The sequence below is a fragment of the Calliphora vicina genome, chromosome 1 (assembly GCF_958450345.1).
Source record: "Calliphora vicina chromosome 1, idCalVici1.1, whole genome shotgun sequence".
NCBI classification, from domain to species: Eukaryota; Metazoa; Arthropoda; class Insecta; order Diptera; family Calliphoridae; genus Calliphora; species Calliphora vicina.
This window is the reverse complement of record NC_088780.1, coordinates 118,753,370-118,771,943: the sequence shown is the minus strand read 5'-3', so window position 1 is coordinate 118,771,943 and position 18,574 is coordinate 118,753,370. Positions and strand designations below refer to the sequence as shown.

The 18,574-nt window shown below is 28.8% G+C and overlaps 2 protein-coding genes across 3 annotated transcripts in view; one reads left to right on the top strand and one right to left on the bottom strand.

Annotated features, from left to right (window-relative positions):
- The window catches only part of LOC135956064 (uncharacterized), a 32,890-nt gene extending 17,476 nt beyond the window's left edge, over positions 1-15,414 (bottom strand). Inside the window, exon 1 of the mRNA XM_065506554.1 lies at positions 15,288-15,414. The gene's annotated coding sequence lies outside the window, so the exon portion shown is untranslated. The remainder of the gene's footprint in view (positions 1-15,287) is intronic.
- A 2,234-nt stretch (positions 15,415-17,648) lies between these two features.
- The window catches only part of SPARC (secreted protein, acidic, cysteine-rich), a 45,425-nt gene continuing 44,499 nt past the window's right edge, over positions 17,649-18,574 (top strand). For both annotated transcript variants that reach the window (XM_065515625.1, XM_065515626.1), the window contains exon 1: positions 17,649-17,880. In XM_065515625.1, coding sequence (XP_065371697.1) covers positions 17,770-17,880 — 111 coding nt within the window. In that variant the 5' untranslated portion in view covers positions 17,649-17,769. The remainder of the gene's footprint in view (positions 17,881-18,574) is intronic.

The following is an 18,574-nucleotide window of genomic DNA, read 5'->3' as shown; positions in this document are numbered from 1 at the left end:
ACTATTAAAAATTAAAATTAAATTCCGCATAATTCTATAAATTATGCGGAAATCTTACTAATGATTCATTAAAAACTTAGTGATGATCTTACCAAACGTTTAGTGTTTATAAACCGGTTAACCGGTTAACCGAAAAACCGGTTTTTCTTCGAAATCTCGGTTTTTTGCGAACCGGTTAATTTAAAATGTTGATTTTCGGTTAACCGGTTTATCCGGTTTTTATCACTCGGTTAACCGGTTTTTAAAATTTAGGTTTAAAATTAAGAAATCTCATGGTTTTGTGCATTTTTTATATTCATTGTACAAACATTATTGGTCTGATTTGAGACCTAAACTGCTGATTTACAATATAAGCCTATTTAGATTGATATTTTTAAGAATTAAATGATTCTAATAGTAGAGGACGATGAGTTTACTTAAAAACTTTTTCAGAATAAATTGCACATAATCAAACTATAAAAATTAAATTCCGCCGAATTCTAGAAGTTAAGCAAAATCTTAATAATGATTCATTATAAACTTAGTGATGATTTTACCAAACGTCAAGCTGAATTTGATGTGCATACCTCCTTTCAATCAATTTGACTTCATTAGTGTGTTTTGTTCTTAAAATTTTATTTTATTATTCGTTAGCTTAGTGTACAAAGTCCTTTTCAGAAATAACAACGTTCCAAAATCTATAATTAGAAATATTTTGGAATCTGATAATGGAGTTTTATTAATTATTTGGTATGATTTATAATGACAAATAATCACAGCTAAGAAGAAGTGCGTTTGCATCTTATAGGTCCTTTTTTGTGACTTGCTACATTTTCTGTTCCATATCAGAAAAATTTAATGAATAAACCAATAATTATATATATAGTAACATATTTATACTCAATTCCATTTGACTGAGATAATAATTTTGAAATTTTTACAAAATAAAATGGACTTAGCACTTTTGTATATTCATAGGTATTTAATATTAACAATTCCTGACTACTAAAAACTACAAATTTTAAAGCTGAATATACTTTATTGGACATTTTATGTTTTCTACATATATATTACGGTTAACCGGTTTAACCGGTTTTTTCGATGTCGGTTAACCGAAAAACCGGTTTTCTAAAAAAGCCCAATTTTCGGTTAACCGACAAACCGGTTTTTTAAAAAGTCGGTTTTTTATAAACACTACAAACGTTAAATTGAATTCGATGTACATACCTTCCTTCAATAAATTTGACTTCATTAGTGTATTTTGTTCTTAAAATTTTAATTTATTAATCACTTCGTTAGCTTTTCAGAAATATTACAGGAGACAAAAAACGTTCTAAAATTCATTATTTGAAATATTTATGAAATCTGATAATGGAGTTTTTTATAATAACAAATAATCACAGCTAAGTGGAAGTGCGTTTACATCTTATAGGTCCTCTTTTGGGACTTGGAACATTTTGTCTTTCATATCAGAAAGTAGAGGTGAAAATAATTTTCAAAGTTATCAAATATTAAATTAAAAAAGTGATTTACATTTTTTGGTTGAAATTTAATGAATAAACCAATAATTAAAACAAGTATTTTATATTTAGTAACATATTTATAATCATTTCCATTTGACTGAGATAATAATTTTTAAATTTTTACAAAATAAATGGACTTAGCACTTTTGTATATTTATAGTTATTTAATATTAACCATTCCTGACTACTAAAAATTAAAAAATTTAAAGCTGTATATACTTTTTTGTACATTTTATGTTTTTTACACATATATGACGGTTAACCGGTTTTTTCGATGTCGGTTAACCGAAAAACCGGTTTTTTAAAAAAGGCCATTTTTCGGTTAACCGACAAACCGGTTTTTTAAAAAGTCGGTTTTTTATAAACACTATGCATTTTTTATAATCGCAATAAATCGCAGTTATATTGTCACATTTTCATTTTAAAAATATAAATATAATTTATTACAGAAACAAATTTTTTTGATTTGGAGATAAACTAATTAACAGTTTAATATCCAATGACCATTTTTAAGGGTTTATAAAAGAGACCGAAAATAACGGGTTCACTTTCATTTCAATGGTAAATTCTCATTCGGAGCCATTTAAAAATAATTTTTTGTGATATATCACTGAGAGAGTGATTTATTAGAGAACATTTTAGGTTAGGGGTTGAGAGAAACAAACACAAATAATCTAGATGAGTGATTTATATGTAATTTATTTTTTTCGTAAAGGTCAGCTTATGACTTTTTTTTATTTGCGAACGTGAAAAATAAATAGCAAAAATTCATTTGATACAAATCAATGCTTAAATATATAAGGCCTTATTCATAAACAAATTTTAAATTTAAACAACGTTTTAAAATCCAATTTTGTATGCATAAAATTTATTAAAAGATTTATAACATATTAAAAATAATATTAAAATAAATAATAATAATATACTTTGTGGGGTCGCAAATGAAAAATGTAGAAATTACAAACGGAATGACAAACTTATATATACCCTTGCCACTCATGGTGAAGGGTATAAAAATATGTTTAAAACATATGGTAGCAAATGTAAACAAAACTAAGTAGAAAATTAATGCAATTTACAAGTTTTGCAAAAAAAAATATGTAAAATAACACAAAACAAACGTTTTATTTACCTATATATGTATATAAAAATGAAATGGTCCATGTATGTAATGTCATCACGTGAGAACGGCTGGAGCGATTTGGCTGATTTTTTTTATTCGATTCGAAATTTTCAGGAGATGGTTTGTAAAGAAAAAAAATTTAAAAATTACGGCTAAACCCGGCTTTTTTGAGTCCAGTCAACTATTACAGTTATATTACATAAAAGCCAATAAAGTATGCAGTACAAATTTAGATATTTTATTTGCAAAAAAATAAGAACAGGCAGTGTTGGAGAAACTTGACGAACTAACATTAGTAAATGCTACCGGGCGAAGCCGGGGCGGTCAACTAGCCCTGCCAGCAATTGGAAGTTATATTTTCGATATGTATACTAAAATGTGTCTCTTTTGTGTCGCAAAAATGTTACTCAGCATATAAAAAACATTTTACAAAAACAAATTACATTACTATCGAATTATGCTCATCTTAAAGTACATTTTAGTTACAAACAAAGATCCCTAAAAATTAACTTAATAGATAATATTAAAAAGTACATTATGATAAAAAAACGATCCATTTTAGTATACAAAAGAATATTTTTTTGGTTAGTGACAAATTTTACAATAACGAATTACATTAATACCGACTTTTTACTGTTTACATTTTAAAAGAAAGAAGAAGAACATGACAATACTCAGTACATTTATGAATTTTAAAATCATCGGTTGTGTTAAATAAAAAGTGTGTGTTTTAACTTAAGTTCAAATTAAATAGTGATAAATAAAGTTTTATTAAATAATTAGTGATTAATTTAAATTATATTTGTAATTGAAGTGTATATTAAAAGTGTATCAATAAATAAAGTTTTTTTTAAAGGTATAGAGTTAGTGCAATAACTAGTGAATTTTTTTTTAATGTAAATACGTATTCCAATTAATTAGTGAAACATATTTTATATAATTTTTATACTCTAATTTTTAATTAAAGTCATATTAAGTTAAGTTATATCATTATTTTATTTATTTTTAATGTAAATATGCATAGTGTTTTCATAACTGGAATGCAATAAAATATTTCCATTTTATTGCAAGAAACAGAATTGGAAACATAATCTTCTCTCTGGACACTTTTTAGACATAAATTTAGATATATTAATAATACACTAAATGGATAGAATTGGTAGGTATCATATGCGTGGCACGCTTTTTCCCGCACTGTGACACTATTGCGATGAGTTTCAACTTCAATATGATACGTTTGGGACACTTTTTGGATAGTAATTGTTGGCACTGTAGTTTATAATAAAATACAACTTAATTTTACAAATTGTTTTCGCTTACCTTTTTTTTGGATATTTTTCAGATTGAGAGCAATTAATTTTTACTCTCTAAAATAAAGTTACTGGATATTTTTTACTGGGAAAGTACGCGAACTAATATGTTATTGTTCGTGAATAAAAGAGAAAGTAACAGTTATTAAGAACAAGAACAAATGAATTGTTTATCTCACATCAAACCAGTGATGTTAACTTTTTAATTTCGATTACCGTACAGCCCTAAAAAAAATTACCATTTTTTTTAGGTAAAATTACCGTATCCAAAGTCTTGTACAAAAATAATAATATTTTCTTATTGAAACAGGTTTATTTTTATAATTCAATATATCGAGGGCCTGGAATTAGATTTCACAAAGAAATAATGAAAGTCTAACTGAAATACAATTATGCCTCTTTATGATTCGGTAGATAATGAAGATGTAACAAATATATCGATACATTTTTTAAAAGTCTTCCGTAAGGAATACAATTGTACAACTAAATGATTTGATTATATTCATATGTAGATTTTTTTCTACTCTGGTAACAAAAATTCAGGGTACCACAACTAAAATTTGTCATCAATAAAAAAAAATATTCGGTCATTTAGACTGAATTATTCGATTAGAAAAAAATTTGGTAACACAACCTAAATTGTTTTCTCTATTTGACAAACATATTTTTAAAAAAATTACTTTTGTAGTACACTTACACAGAAAAAATAAATAAATTATTAATCGAACCTGACTTTTTTTAAACCTTTTTAAATCCTTTTTTCATAAACATAGAGCGGAAACTAGAAAAAAACTCAAATAAAACAAGTAAGAAAGTATGGTCGGTCAAGCCCGACCATATAATACCCTACACCAAGTAAATGAGTAAAAATATTTTTCTTTTAAAATATCAATAATTTATATTCGTGAGTGATTTTCGGAAGTGGGCCTTATATGGGAGCTATGACCAATTATGGACCGATCACCATAAAATTACGTGGTGTGATTTATGTCTATATTAATGTTAAGTATGTTGAATTTTGTGTGTATACCAACATTTTTAAGCGATTTATGCACGTTAAAGTGATTTTCAGAAGCGGGTCTATATGGGAGCTATGACTAATTATGGACCGATCGTAACAAAATTTGGTGACATGAATTTTGTATATATAAAACTTATTTGAAGCGAAATTTGTGTAGTTACATAGATAAATTAAACATTTATGACCGATAAAGTCCAATTTCGAGGGGACATTTGTATGGGGGCTAGGTGAAATAATGGACCGATTTCAGCCAGTTTCAATAGGCTTGGTCCTTGAGCCGAAAAAATAATATGTACCAAATTTCATCGAAATATCTTTAAAATTGCGACCTGTACTCTGCGCACAAGGTTTACATGGACAGCCAGCCAGCCAGCCAGCCAGCCAGCCAGCCAGCCAGCCAGCCAGCCAGCCAACCAGACGGACGGACGGACGGACATCGTTTAATCGACTCAGAAAGTGATTCTAAGTCGATCGGTATACTTTAAGGTGGGTGTTAGACTAATATTTTTGGGCGTTACAAACATCTGCACAAACGCATAATACCCTCCCCACTATGGTGGTGTAGGGTATAAAAATTACTCAAAATAATCACACATACGAGTGTTGTTTTTGCTTTCACATATTTTTTCTACTAATCATTCTCACCACTTAGGTTTCTGACAACTGATTTAGGTCTTTGACAGGAGAGTTTCCGATCGACTTAGAATCACTTTCTGAGTCGATTAAACGATGTCCGTCCGTCCGTCTGGTTGGCTGGCTGTCCATGTAAACCAATGATGTTCATTTCATTGTGCTTTCGCGCTGAGTAACAACCAAGGTTGCCAACTCTTCAGCTCAGAAAATGGCTAGATTTTGAATTAAAAATGGCTAGAAATGGCTAAAACCCAAAAATAACTGAATACAAATTCATAAATATTACATTTCTTGCCCCCATTACCACGGAGTCTGGTTATGTGTTAATTAATAGTTATACTGACAGTTTTGAAAAATAATTTTTACCGACTTCGTAGTAATGGGGTTTAGTAGATTAACCCCCACTTTCTCAATCTCCGGTTATCGTTTTTCATAACGATGATATACTTCCAATTAATAGAATTTTTGTATGAGAACTGTCAGTATATCAGTCACGATGAAAAATAACCAGAGATTGAGAAAATGCGGATAAATATTGTAATATCAATATTTTGTTTTCCTTTTTGATAAATTAAACATATTTCTGGGCACTTACATTCAAAATCGGATCCATTGAAGAAATGTAAAATAGATTTTTAAATATGCATCATGTGTTTGCTTTGGAAACAATATTCTCATCAAATCATCAACAGACGAATTTGTTTAAAAATACTGTTTCTTTGTCATTTGATAAAAAATAATGTCTTATTTTTAAAAAAATTTCAAAAATGCTCAAGCTAAGTATAAAATAAGAAAGGCTAAGACAAAATAAAATGGCTAGATCTTCCGGCTAGATTAATTCTAGCCATTTTTTTATGGCTAAATGAAAATAAAATCGCTAGATCTAGCCGGAAAATGGCTTAATTGGCAACCTTGGTAACAACACACATATTCTTGTTCTCTTTAAAAGAGCGTAACAAATGTCTCATTTTTTCAGAAATTCATTAAGCATTGTTGTTGGTTGGTTTTTGGACGAAGCAAAGCAAACACACGCGTTTCAATTACAAATGAACACAAAACAACAAAGTCAGAAATAAATAAAAAATTTTAGAGAATTTCGGTCGTATAATGTGTATTCTTTTATTTCCTTAAAATTTAAATTACATTCATTTAATAAATCGGTTATATCTGGCAAAAATTCTAAATCTAAACATTCTTTATTTTGTTCTTATTTTAAGTGTTTGACATTATGTTTGCTGGGTAGCTCTCTCACCAATACATCTTCATTTATATTTTTGAACATCACTGATGTAAACCTTGTGCGCAGAGTACAGGTCGCAATTTTGAAGATATTTCGATCAAATTTGGAATATATTACTTTTTCGGCCCAAGGACCAAGCCTATTGAAACTGGCTGAAATCGGTCCACTATTTCACCTAGCCCCCATACGAATGTCCTCCCGAAATTGGACTTTATCGGTCATAAATGTTTAATTTATATATGTATCTTCACAAATTCCGCTCCAAATAAGTTTTATATACACAAAATTCATGTCACCGAATTTTGTTACGATCGGTCCATAATTAGTCATAGCTCCCATATAGACCCGCTTCCGAAAATCACTTTAACGTGCATAAATCGCTTAAAAATGTTGGTATACACACAAAATTCAACATAGTTAAATTTAATATAGACATAAATCACACGACCTAATTTCAAGGTGATCGGTCCATAATTGGTCATAGCTCCCATAAAAGGCCCACTTCCGAAAATCACTCATGAATATAAATTATTGATATTTTAAAAGAAAAATATTTTTACTCATTTACTTGGTGTAGGTTATTATATGGTCGGGCTTGACCGACCATACTTTCTTACTTGTTTTAGATAAATTTTTTGATATTTTATAGTAAATTGCATTAATATTGCATTATATAATGATTTAGTTCAAATGTAGTATAATAGCCCTATATTGGACTATCTTTCAAGCTGAAATCAACAAAATCTGAAACGTAAAAATATCATTAAACATAACTAAACATCCATTAATATTAAATCTTTTCATTTTCTTCGAAAAAAATACATTCAATTTCTCATAAAAAAATAAAAAATGTCCAATTAAAATTCCAAAAATTTTTGAACAACATAAAAATATACTATGCTATGCCAATTTGCATATTTGCAAAAAATGTCAAAAGTTATATCCCTAATGTATGCAAATAAATATGTAAATGAAAATTGAAATATTTTTTTAGGCCTCCTAGATTTTATTTGAAAACAAAAAATATGAAAAAATCATACCATTTAAGAAATTATTTATAAATGTTATGAAATCAAATTATACTATTTGAGGAGCTGCAGAACAAAAGGTACTTTTTAGCTCATTTAAAATTTTTGGGAAATTGAGTTTTATTTATTTCGCCCCCTTACAAAAACTGCATTAACCTGGAAATTGTAACCAGTTTCTTGCTTATCAATAGATACATACATACATCTAACTGTCATAAGTCACCACATTAAATGTTAAGGATGTTTAATATAAAACCATTTTAATATCGGAAAAAGAACCTCTTGTTAAATCGGTTAAAATTTTTTTTTTCGTACCACAGTGTAATTCGTGAATTATTAACAATTTATTTCAAACTGCGATTTTTTGCGCTTTAGGAGTAATGCCTCTTTTTCTAAGTAACCTCTGTATAAAAAAATTATCTATTTGAAATATGGCAAAAAGAATGCACAAAAAAATAAAAATTGTATGCCGTTGGCAAATTTGAATATCGTCCCCTGAATAACAATAGTGTATAATCATTAGGGTGGAGCGATAATGTATGAAATTTGTTTTTGTTTTTTGTTTTCAACAGCATAGTGATATAATAAAGTCACCTTTTAATGAGTAAGTTAAACGTACACAAGATTACTTACCTCCTTTGATGTTTTGAGGTGTCCCAACACAATTGAAAATCAGAAAAATTATATATGTATGTATTTCTCATATGAATATAAATATTTTTATGTATTGTTAGGTCAATATAATTACATCCAATAATTAAAAAAAAAACTAAATTTTTACTTAAAAAATGAAATTCATATTTCTTATGCCGAAGTAGGCATTTTTATATCCAATCTACAAAATTGTACTTGTAGCTTAGGAAAGTGGGCCTAATCACTTGTTTATTTTTTTTTTTACTGATGGAGGACATTCAAGGCTACTAGACATAAGGAGGGCATTGGGGACTACCACTCCCCCGGGTTCTAGAACCATTTATTTTTTTTATTATTATAATGATGTTGGGGCACCTCTATGTATAACATCAACCAAATTAAATTTTTTGTGTATATTTAGGAGTTAAAAAAGCAACATTTAACAGGTATTACTAAGCGATTGCGCAAAAAAAGAAAATTCTCTCCACACTAATAAGCATATACACCATTATTTTTTATTGCATAATAAGAATCTACATAACTGATTTTATATGTGTTCAAAATTTGGTGAAATTCTACTTCCACAAAGTGGGTCAAGAGATCAATTGAAATATAACTTTTGTTCTAGATGTCTACTAACACAAAAGTTTTAAACTCAATTATTTCGAAATGGCAAAAAAATTATACACTATTGTTTTATTAAGGGGACGATATAACGCAAACAATACAATTATTATACCCTATACCACCATAGTGGGGAGGGTACAATGAGTTTGTGCAGATGTTTTTTAAGGTTCAACCATGTTAGTCTAACATCCACCTTAATTTGGTACATCTAATTTTTTCGTCCCAAGGATGAAGCCTATTGAAACTAGATACCTTTAATATATGTATATTAGGGTGGCCCCGTTTGTATGGAGAAAAAATAAGGTATCGATGTTCCCACCTAAAATGAAAATTTGATTCATTCTAAGACTACGTTTTGAAATTTTTTCGTCCTGGGGTCAATATTTGGCGAGCTGGATCAAAGGATAAAAAGGTCCTTTTTTGAGGTTTTTTACATTTTTTCCATATTTCTTCCAAAGGAAGTATATGTAAATTTGGTATCATATGAAAGGTCTTTGAGAGACGCATTCAATTGGTTAAAAGAAATTTAAAAAAAGAAATTTTAATTAAAAAATTTTAAAAATTTTCGACAAAATTTTAGTTTTTTTTAATTTTTTCATAGAATTTATTCAAATACATAGATGAAATTTCTTGATCATAAACATCATGTAATTTCACAGAAATGGTTTTTCTCGTTTTTTAAAATTCAATCCAGTTCAATGTTTATTCAAATTTGTTTAAACCTAATTTCATCCCTATCTGACAATCTCTGTATTCAATTCATAGTATATGTATAGGCATCAAAATAACTCAAATTTTATAAGCTTTCCATCGATGTATAAATTCTTATACTTTTCTTTTATTACACTGCGAATATTTAAATTTAAGCTAAAACATTTGCTATACATAGCGCTATAATGATTATTTTAATGTTATTCCTTTGGAATGTTGTTGTTAATTTTAAGTAACATGTGAAAAACTGCTTAACAGATAGGGATGAAATTGGGTTTAAACAAATTTGAATAAACATTGAACTGGACTGAATTTTAAAAAACGAGAAAAACCATTTCGGTGAAATTACATGATGTTTATGATCAAGAAATTTCATCTATGTATTTGAATAAATTCTATGAAAAAATTAAAAAAAACTAAAATTTTGTCGAAAATTTTTTTTTTAAAAATTTCTTTTAACCAATTGAATGCGTCTCTCAAAGACCTTTCATATGATACCAAATTTACATATACATCCTTTGGAAGAAATATGGAAAGAATGTAAAAAACTTCAAAAAAGGACCTTTTTATCCTTCGATCCAGCTCGCCAAATATTGACCCCAGGACGAAAAAAATTCAAAACGTAGTCTTAGAATGAATCAAATTTTCATTTTAGGTGGGAACATCCGCAACTTAAATTTTGGGGCCACCCTAATGTATATAGGTATCTATCATTAATATTCGTTTTTTTATTCGAGTTATTAAAAGTCAACAAAATTAATAGAAAATAATAAAAAAAAAACCGGTGATATTAAGTCCCGGTCCACACTGTGAAACATTTGCTGCAAAACATTTGAGTTTGTTGATGAAAGGGGAAAGAGGAATGAAAAAGGGAACTTTGTTTCATGTACATACATGAAGTTTTTGTTGAGTATGTCATCCACATTTATTCGTTCGTATTCGAACTGTACAGAAATGTCAAAAACTGAAAAGCAAAAACTTCACTGTGTGAACACGAATGCAGTTTCAAAAGAGAATTTAAAAATGTTTTGCAGCAAATGTTTCACAGTGTGGACCGGGACTAAGAGATAAAAAAACTTATTTCAGAATTCTGAATATTGAACAAACAACAAAAACAAAAAAAACTTAATTCACACTTCATTAATATTCGGTTTTTTATATTCAAAACCCACTATATTTGGTTTTCACAAAAATTAATTTTTGATGGTAAAATGTTCAGTAAAACAGCCCTCATCTATGGTGTGAATTTCATAACGAACATATTTTTTTGCTGTTTTATTTGAATTTTTGTTATTTCTCTATCTTATAAAATTAATTTTTTTCTGAATGCAAAACCCTCTATCTTTTCAAATATTTTTTTGGAATAATTTCTTCTTGCAATACATGTTTTCTTACTAATTTTTGCATGGTGAATATGAATTTTACATTTTTCAATCATTTATCAAAATAGGGAAAGCCGATTCTGAATTGAATTACCATGAACATATTTTACCTTTTTGTTTTTGGAAAATATAAGGTCCATGGAATAAAAATAAATGGTTAAGTTGGAATTTGCTTAAAGAAAGTGTCTACTTTTAAAATGTCATCATCATGGTTGTGGCTACCAAAACCGCAACCATTATATATCTAATTTTGCTGCGGATAATAATAAAGTTGTTGAACAGAAGTTCTTAGAGAAGATAGTAAAATCAATCTATACAATTGCCAATTGATTAATTTAGAATTACTAGAGAAGCCAGGAAGACTGTTCAAATTTACAATGAGATCGTAAAAAAAGCGTTTGATGCAGAATATTTAAATTATGATTTCTTTAATAATTATAATGATGTCAAACTTATGTTTTTTCTTCCATTAGACCAGGACGAGTAAAAAAACAACCCTACTGTGTCTAGTTTAAGATCTCTTTTATTATTTCCAGATGATAGCATAAAATTAAATTCAATTTTGATAGAGATCACATTGATCTGCATGTTCGTATTCAACCCTATACATATTGAACATATTGAACCAAAATCTCTATATCCTTGTCCACTATCAATTCAGCCAAATAAGTGGAAGAATTTGCAAGATTTGAAGAGCGTAATACCACCGTTATTTTTATGATAATTTACACCAATCAAACTTCATAAAAACTTTTTTCTATAACTTTTTTTTTTAATATTGTTTATATTTTTTTATCTTATGTAATTATTAGTAATTATTGTAATTATTATAACCACCAATATTAAATTAGCCGTTATCTTAAATAAATTAAGTTAAAAATGACAGATGGAATAAATGAAATCAAAATAATTTATTTTTATTATAATGCTAAACTCTCTTTCTGATCATATTCATACATACACATTGAATATTTTTGAAAAGCAAAACCCTCTATCTATCATAAAGTCCACAATAATGCAAAATTTTAAAACCCTATTACATGTGAGATTCAGTAGTTGCTTTTAAAAAATATTGTAGAATACCGAATTTTAATAACTCAACTAATACGCGAAAAAAAACAGATTTTTGGCTCTCTTGAAAAGTTGTGTTTTAGATAGAGGGTTTTGAATATATTGGATATACTGGATTTGGCCAGATAATCATTTAACGAGCACTCATGTTGGACATTGCAGCGGCAATAACAACTTTAGTTTTAGTTTAGGTTAAGATTTTAAATTTCTCAATTTCTCAAAAAATATCCCGTGCACCGGATAAATGTTGTTATACAAAATTTACAAAAATAGGTGCCCATAATGTAAATAAACAAATGAGAGTAGTATTAATATTTGCTAAACGTCACCATGATTTTATAAAGTTAAAAATAGTATGTGTGTGAAGTTAAATTTATAACCCTAGACACAAACCAATTGAGTTGTTTCAAAGCTAACATAGCACTGTTAAACATTGGAAATCAAGGTAGGTGTATTCAAAATGGAATAATAATCACACGGTTGGACCAAATGGACCACTCACGATGGAAACGGGAACTAATCTCCCGCTTTTTCCAAAAACTAAGTCAAATCATAAATGTCAAACAAATTTTTATATTTTTTCGGAATTTTTAAAATTTACTTATAATGGATGGATGAATATAAATTCCTGGAAATTGGGAGAAGATGGGCGGATGAATCTTGCTGGAATATTTAGATAGGGTGTTGGTCTATTATGATCCGTGGTCATAACCTTTAACAGTGCGAGTTCTGATACAGAAATTTAAATTTTTCGAAATTTTTTTTTTTTTGGAGGATGAATCTAAATTTTTTGGAAATCGGGTTAAAAAATATTTTTTCCTATTTTCACCCATTGTAGGTTCAAGGTCTTTGAAATATCTGTCATTGAATTTAAATTGAATTTTTTCAGAAATTATGGAATAAAAAGCAGATATATCTAATATGTACAGTGACCGACAAAAGTCTACATACGACCATTATTTTCGTAACACGCGAACTTCTAAGCCATAATAAGTAAAAGTAATGATGCAGTTTTATTTCAAATGCATTTTTAGTAATATAACAAAAAAATATCGCTAAATTTATAATTAAATTAACTTTTATTCACAAAAAATTAAAAAAATATGTTGACAAAAGTCTACATACGATCTGTACACTAAATAAACATTTTTCTGCGAATACAAATTTTCATTAAATTCAATATTTCGTTGGGCCACCACGGGCATCTACAAGCGTCTGGGCATCGAAGCAACGAAATTTTCCAGTTCTGCGGACGTTATATTTTGCCATTCTTCTGGAAGGTTCTCCTTTAACAATTTACAATTGTCATGGGACATGGTAGAGTAGCCAATCTTTGACAATTTGAGACCAATGTTTCGGATCGTTATCTTGCTGAAAAATCCAACTTTAACCAAGAGTTAAAATATCAACGGATGCTCTCAAGTTTTGTTACAAAATGGATTTGTACTGATAACGATCCATATTATCCTCAATAAACACTAACTTTCCCACTCCAGAGCAGCGACAGTACCCCAAACCATCACACTGCCAACACCATACTTAACTGTAGTGAGTAAGTTTTTCGGATCCATTGCTGTATTTGTTTTGCGCCATACTTTATCACTCCCTTCACTTCCAAATATGTTATACTTCAACTCATCAGTGAACAAAACTCGCTTCCAGAATTCCATGTCCTTTTCAAAGTGTTTTTGGGCGAATTCCAAACGAAGTTTGCGATCCGTTCGCTAATTTACGAGGACTTTACTTCTGAACTTGTTGCGAGTTCTTTGGCCAATTTTGTGGTAATTACTATTGTGTTTTTGTTGACTTCTTTTAAAATGAAGATTACATCTCTACGATGTAGTTTCTTTGGGCGACCACTTCGCAGCTTGTTTTTAACTCTACCAGTGTTTTCAAAGTTACTGAATATTGTTTGAACTGTAGACTTAATAAATTGCATGCTTATCTGTTAGTATTCAAATAAAACCAGGACATGCTGCGGTCGTATGTAGACTTTTGTCAATGTTTTTTTTATTGTTTTTTATGAATAATTTTGCAAGTTTACATTGCAACATTTTTTTTTTGGTGCATAGCTATAAAAATAGATTTCAACCAAAACTGCATTATTATTTTTTTATTTACCGAGTTTTCTCTAATAAAGTGGCAAAAATTGTGATCGTACGTAGACTTATGTTTCCACTGTATATAAAAAAAATCAAATAGTTATGTTAAATTAATTTTTAAAAGTCTATACGATTTTTTCATTTGTTTATGTTCCATTCAGAGGGTACTATATTTTAACAAATAATAAGTTCTTTCAAAACATAGTTGTCCAAAATATCGAGCGAAATAAGGGTATATAGTAGTGAAATAAAACGGAAGTAATTTTGAGGTACATGTAGAAATATGCGAAAATTTGACAATTGAGAGAGGCGTTATATGTTATCATTAAATTTCTTACACCAAACCAAATATTTTTCCTTTACAATCCGACATACATACGTACAGATTTTTCTCTTATAGTAAAACAATACATATATATTTTGTAAATATATGTATACATATTTTTTAAAATAATATTCAGTGCTAGTGAAATGTTGATTGCACTCAACATTTAGTGCACTATCCCCAACTCTGGTATGTATACAAAAACTAAAAACATAAATAAAAAATATACCTATATTCCGTTTCAATAAACAAGGTGATAATAGCAAAAAAAAACCAGATTCGCCTAAAACATATCAATTAAATTAAAAAATTAAATATAGACAGTTTAAGCTGTTATTTTTATCCTTAAAATGTAATAAGCTCTAAATACTTTCACATAGTAACATTTTAGTGTTTTCTGCTATTCAAATCATCTTGAAAAAAAGTTTCAAGGGTTCCTGTTATTTCAGTCGTGGTTGTCATTCACGTGGAATTGCCCATATGCATGTGAGTATATGTGTGTTTTATGTAAACAAAAACAGGCAGAAAAAACAACTAACACAAACAATACTAATAATAAACAAATCAAAATACGCTTACCCTTTACGTTCTTGAAGCTTGTATTGTTTAAATTGCTTAAAACAGTAATAAAATATATTGGAATTTAATTATTAACTAATTATTTTTAAGAACAACTTTTCCGCGTAATAAAACAACACAATCAGCTGATTAAACTAGGGTTGCCTAATCCATTTTAATTACACACTGTTAACGGAATATAAAATACATATTGTTATTTAAAATTTACCCAAAATATTTATTACGCTATGTCTATACTCGAAATATATTTTATCATAAAAATTAATGACGTTTGTTGTCCAGACAAAGTTGTCTGAAATGAAGCACTAACAATTTTGTAATAATCAAGGAGAATTTATATATCAGGAGATAATATTTGTATGGCGTTATATGCTGTTCCAAAATAACGACATGTGTCAAAAAATTTTAAATTATGTAATTTTAAAATTACGACCGATCTCAATTTTAACATCATTTTTTTGGAGCGAAACAAACATCAACAGAAATGTGTTTTTAATTAATTAAATTTTTAATAATTACGCGCAGGAAATATATATCAATTCTTTTTTAATAATTTGATGGCAGGTTAGTATTGGTATCAAGTAGAAGGCTGCACAAGCACATTAATTTTGTCGTCTTCACTGAATGACATTCACTTCACTCGACAATACTGTAAAATTCCTACTCTTGTACCAAGGCAAATCTAATAAGGTGACAGCGCCACGGCAACAAATACAACAAGGCAAAAACGACATGCTTTTTGTTTTTGTGAAAAATTCGGCCAAATGTCAAAATCAGCTGTCACTTATAAATACAAAGGCCCATAATTATAGTCAAACACTAAAGTCGGTTCTTTTTAGAAACAACTTTAAAATAAAAACCTGCTTTTAATTATTTTGCAACTATAGTCAAAATTAAAGTATGTTTTAAATTGAACCGACTTTAACTGGGTGCCACCTCAAATGTAGAAAATGTTTTCATACAATATACAACAAAATACAGACAAGTGGCAACGCTGAACAGCTGACATACAAAATTAAAAAAAAGGTAAACAATAAAAGTGTCCCGGTTACTTTTATTGTTTACCTTTACCTAAAGAAAAAAGTTGTTTGTTGTGGAAAAATAAAATATATAAGATGAATATCATAATTAGAATATTTTGGTACTAATTTTATTGATAACTGTTCAATAATTGCAAAATCTCTACCAATATCTTGTAACTTAAACATTTTTTACTTTGTTCCGAACTTTTTAACTTGGTGAAGAACAGCTGATGCTGCTGTTAAACGAGTTAATAACAGCTTCAGCTAGTTTTATATTTAAAGTCGACTTCAACGTCAGAAGTATACTTTAACTTGTCTATGATAGACCTAAAGTCCACTCTAGAGTAAAGTCGAGTTTAATTCTCTTAAAGTATTCTTTATTTCTGACTATGATTATGGGCCAAATTGTTTTGTAATTATTTTCAAAGTTTTATCAGAACCAAAAGAAGAAAATTATCAATAAAATCAAGTTTAAATTGGAATTGAATTGGTCATTAAACAACTTGTACTTCATATAATTCACATGATGCCATAAAATTTCGACATTTGGATGTTGTTTTAAGTAGAAAAAAATACCATATAATTCTTGTATGTATGTGCACCCGGCCAAAGGCCGCCTGTACAAGATCAAACTTATTACCAATAAATAAAGAACCTATGCATTTTACGTGTCATTGGAAAGCTGTTTTAATTTCCGACAACTTTGTACTGTATATAATCCATGTTTCTGTATATTTCAGTGACATTTTTAAGTATTAAAGATGTGCGTCCGGCCAAAGGCTGCCAATACATGCAAGAAGTTATTAACAGTAAAAACAAATTAAAACTAAGACTGTGCTAAAGAAACTGATGCGAAATAATTTCGCAAAAGCAGTACTCTGTTTTTATTGTGGAAAACATGTAAAATACATCTGGCAACCTTATTTTTCCACACGAACTAACATATGCAGCACTTCTTTCGCACGAAATTAAAACTAACAGCTAGCTGTCAAACAGCATATAAAATTTTTCGCATGAAAAAACCATAATTTTTCGCAAATATGAACAGAGTACTAGGCTTATAGTGGGATTTAGTGGAAACCTTAATACCAAATTATTTAATGCACTACCCCAACTCTGTTATTTCTAAATCTATCCATTTTCTGAGCTGAAGAGTTGGCAACCTTGCCTAATACTGCTGCCACCTTGTTTAATTCGACTTGGTTACTTTTTTGTTGTATTGAAAATAACGAGTACTGTATGTCCAACTACTCAATGCGTTTACAACTCTAATATATATATATATGTGTATTCGCTTTTTGGGAAAATCAATTTTGACATTAAATAGTTACAATTTAACCAGGCGATAATTTAATAAGCCAGTTTAAACAATAACCTTTGGCCAAATAAAAATCATACCTAATTTTGTATTTGCAGAATTTAATAAAATAGTATTTACATTTTATAAAAACGAAAGTGAAATGTCGATAAAAGGTGATGAAAAACGCGATGACTTAAATGACGATGGTGCTAATAATGATGGTAACAATAGTGATGACTCTGTGGAATTTATTGGAACTATAAAAGATGATGTAAGTTAAAAACTATTCATAAAGGATTTTCTTTGATAACAGATGGTGCTATACAAGTAGTTAACTTAACTAATCACTTAAGTAATATATGTATACATATGATACTACTTAAAAATTGTGTAAAAGGACACACTTTTCATCATGCTTTTAATTTAATAAGATCTTACCTACATGATAGGCAACAGTATATTTCAATTGGAACTTTTTCCCAAGCGCGATCGATTACTAGTGACGTAGTTGGCCCACTTTATTATATTTATATTAATGATATTTTGCTTGAGTTTAACGGTGTTTATTGTCTGTCCATTGCATATGCTGACGATTTCCAATTTGTTATTCTGAAACAGACTTTGTTGATGTATTGAATGAGGTTATTAATTATTTTGCATCATGAGCATCTGAAAATAGCTTCCGTGCTAAACCTACTAAAACGAGGTTGATGGGGGTTTGGATTTGATACCAGCAGCACACACAGTATGGGAAATGAAAAAAAATGGAAATAAATCTGTTCACTGAGGGGCGAAGCCTCAAGGCCCCAAAGTGTGGTATCTCGGGGTATGGGATATGTTTGTTTTTTATATTTGTAGGATCTACAAGAAGAGAACTATATTTTATCTCTAATAATTAACGAAATATTCAGATTTGAAAATTAAAATTTCAAGTTTTTTAACTATCTTAGTGTGGATTTTTGCTA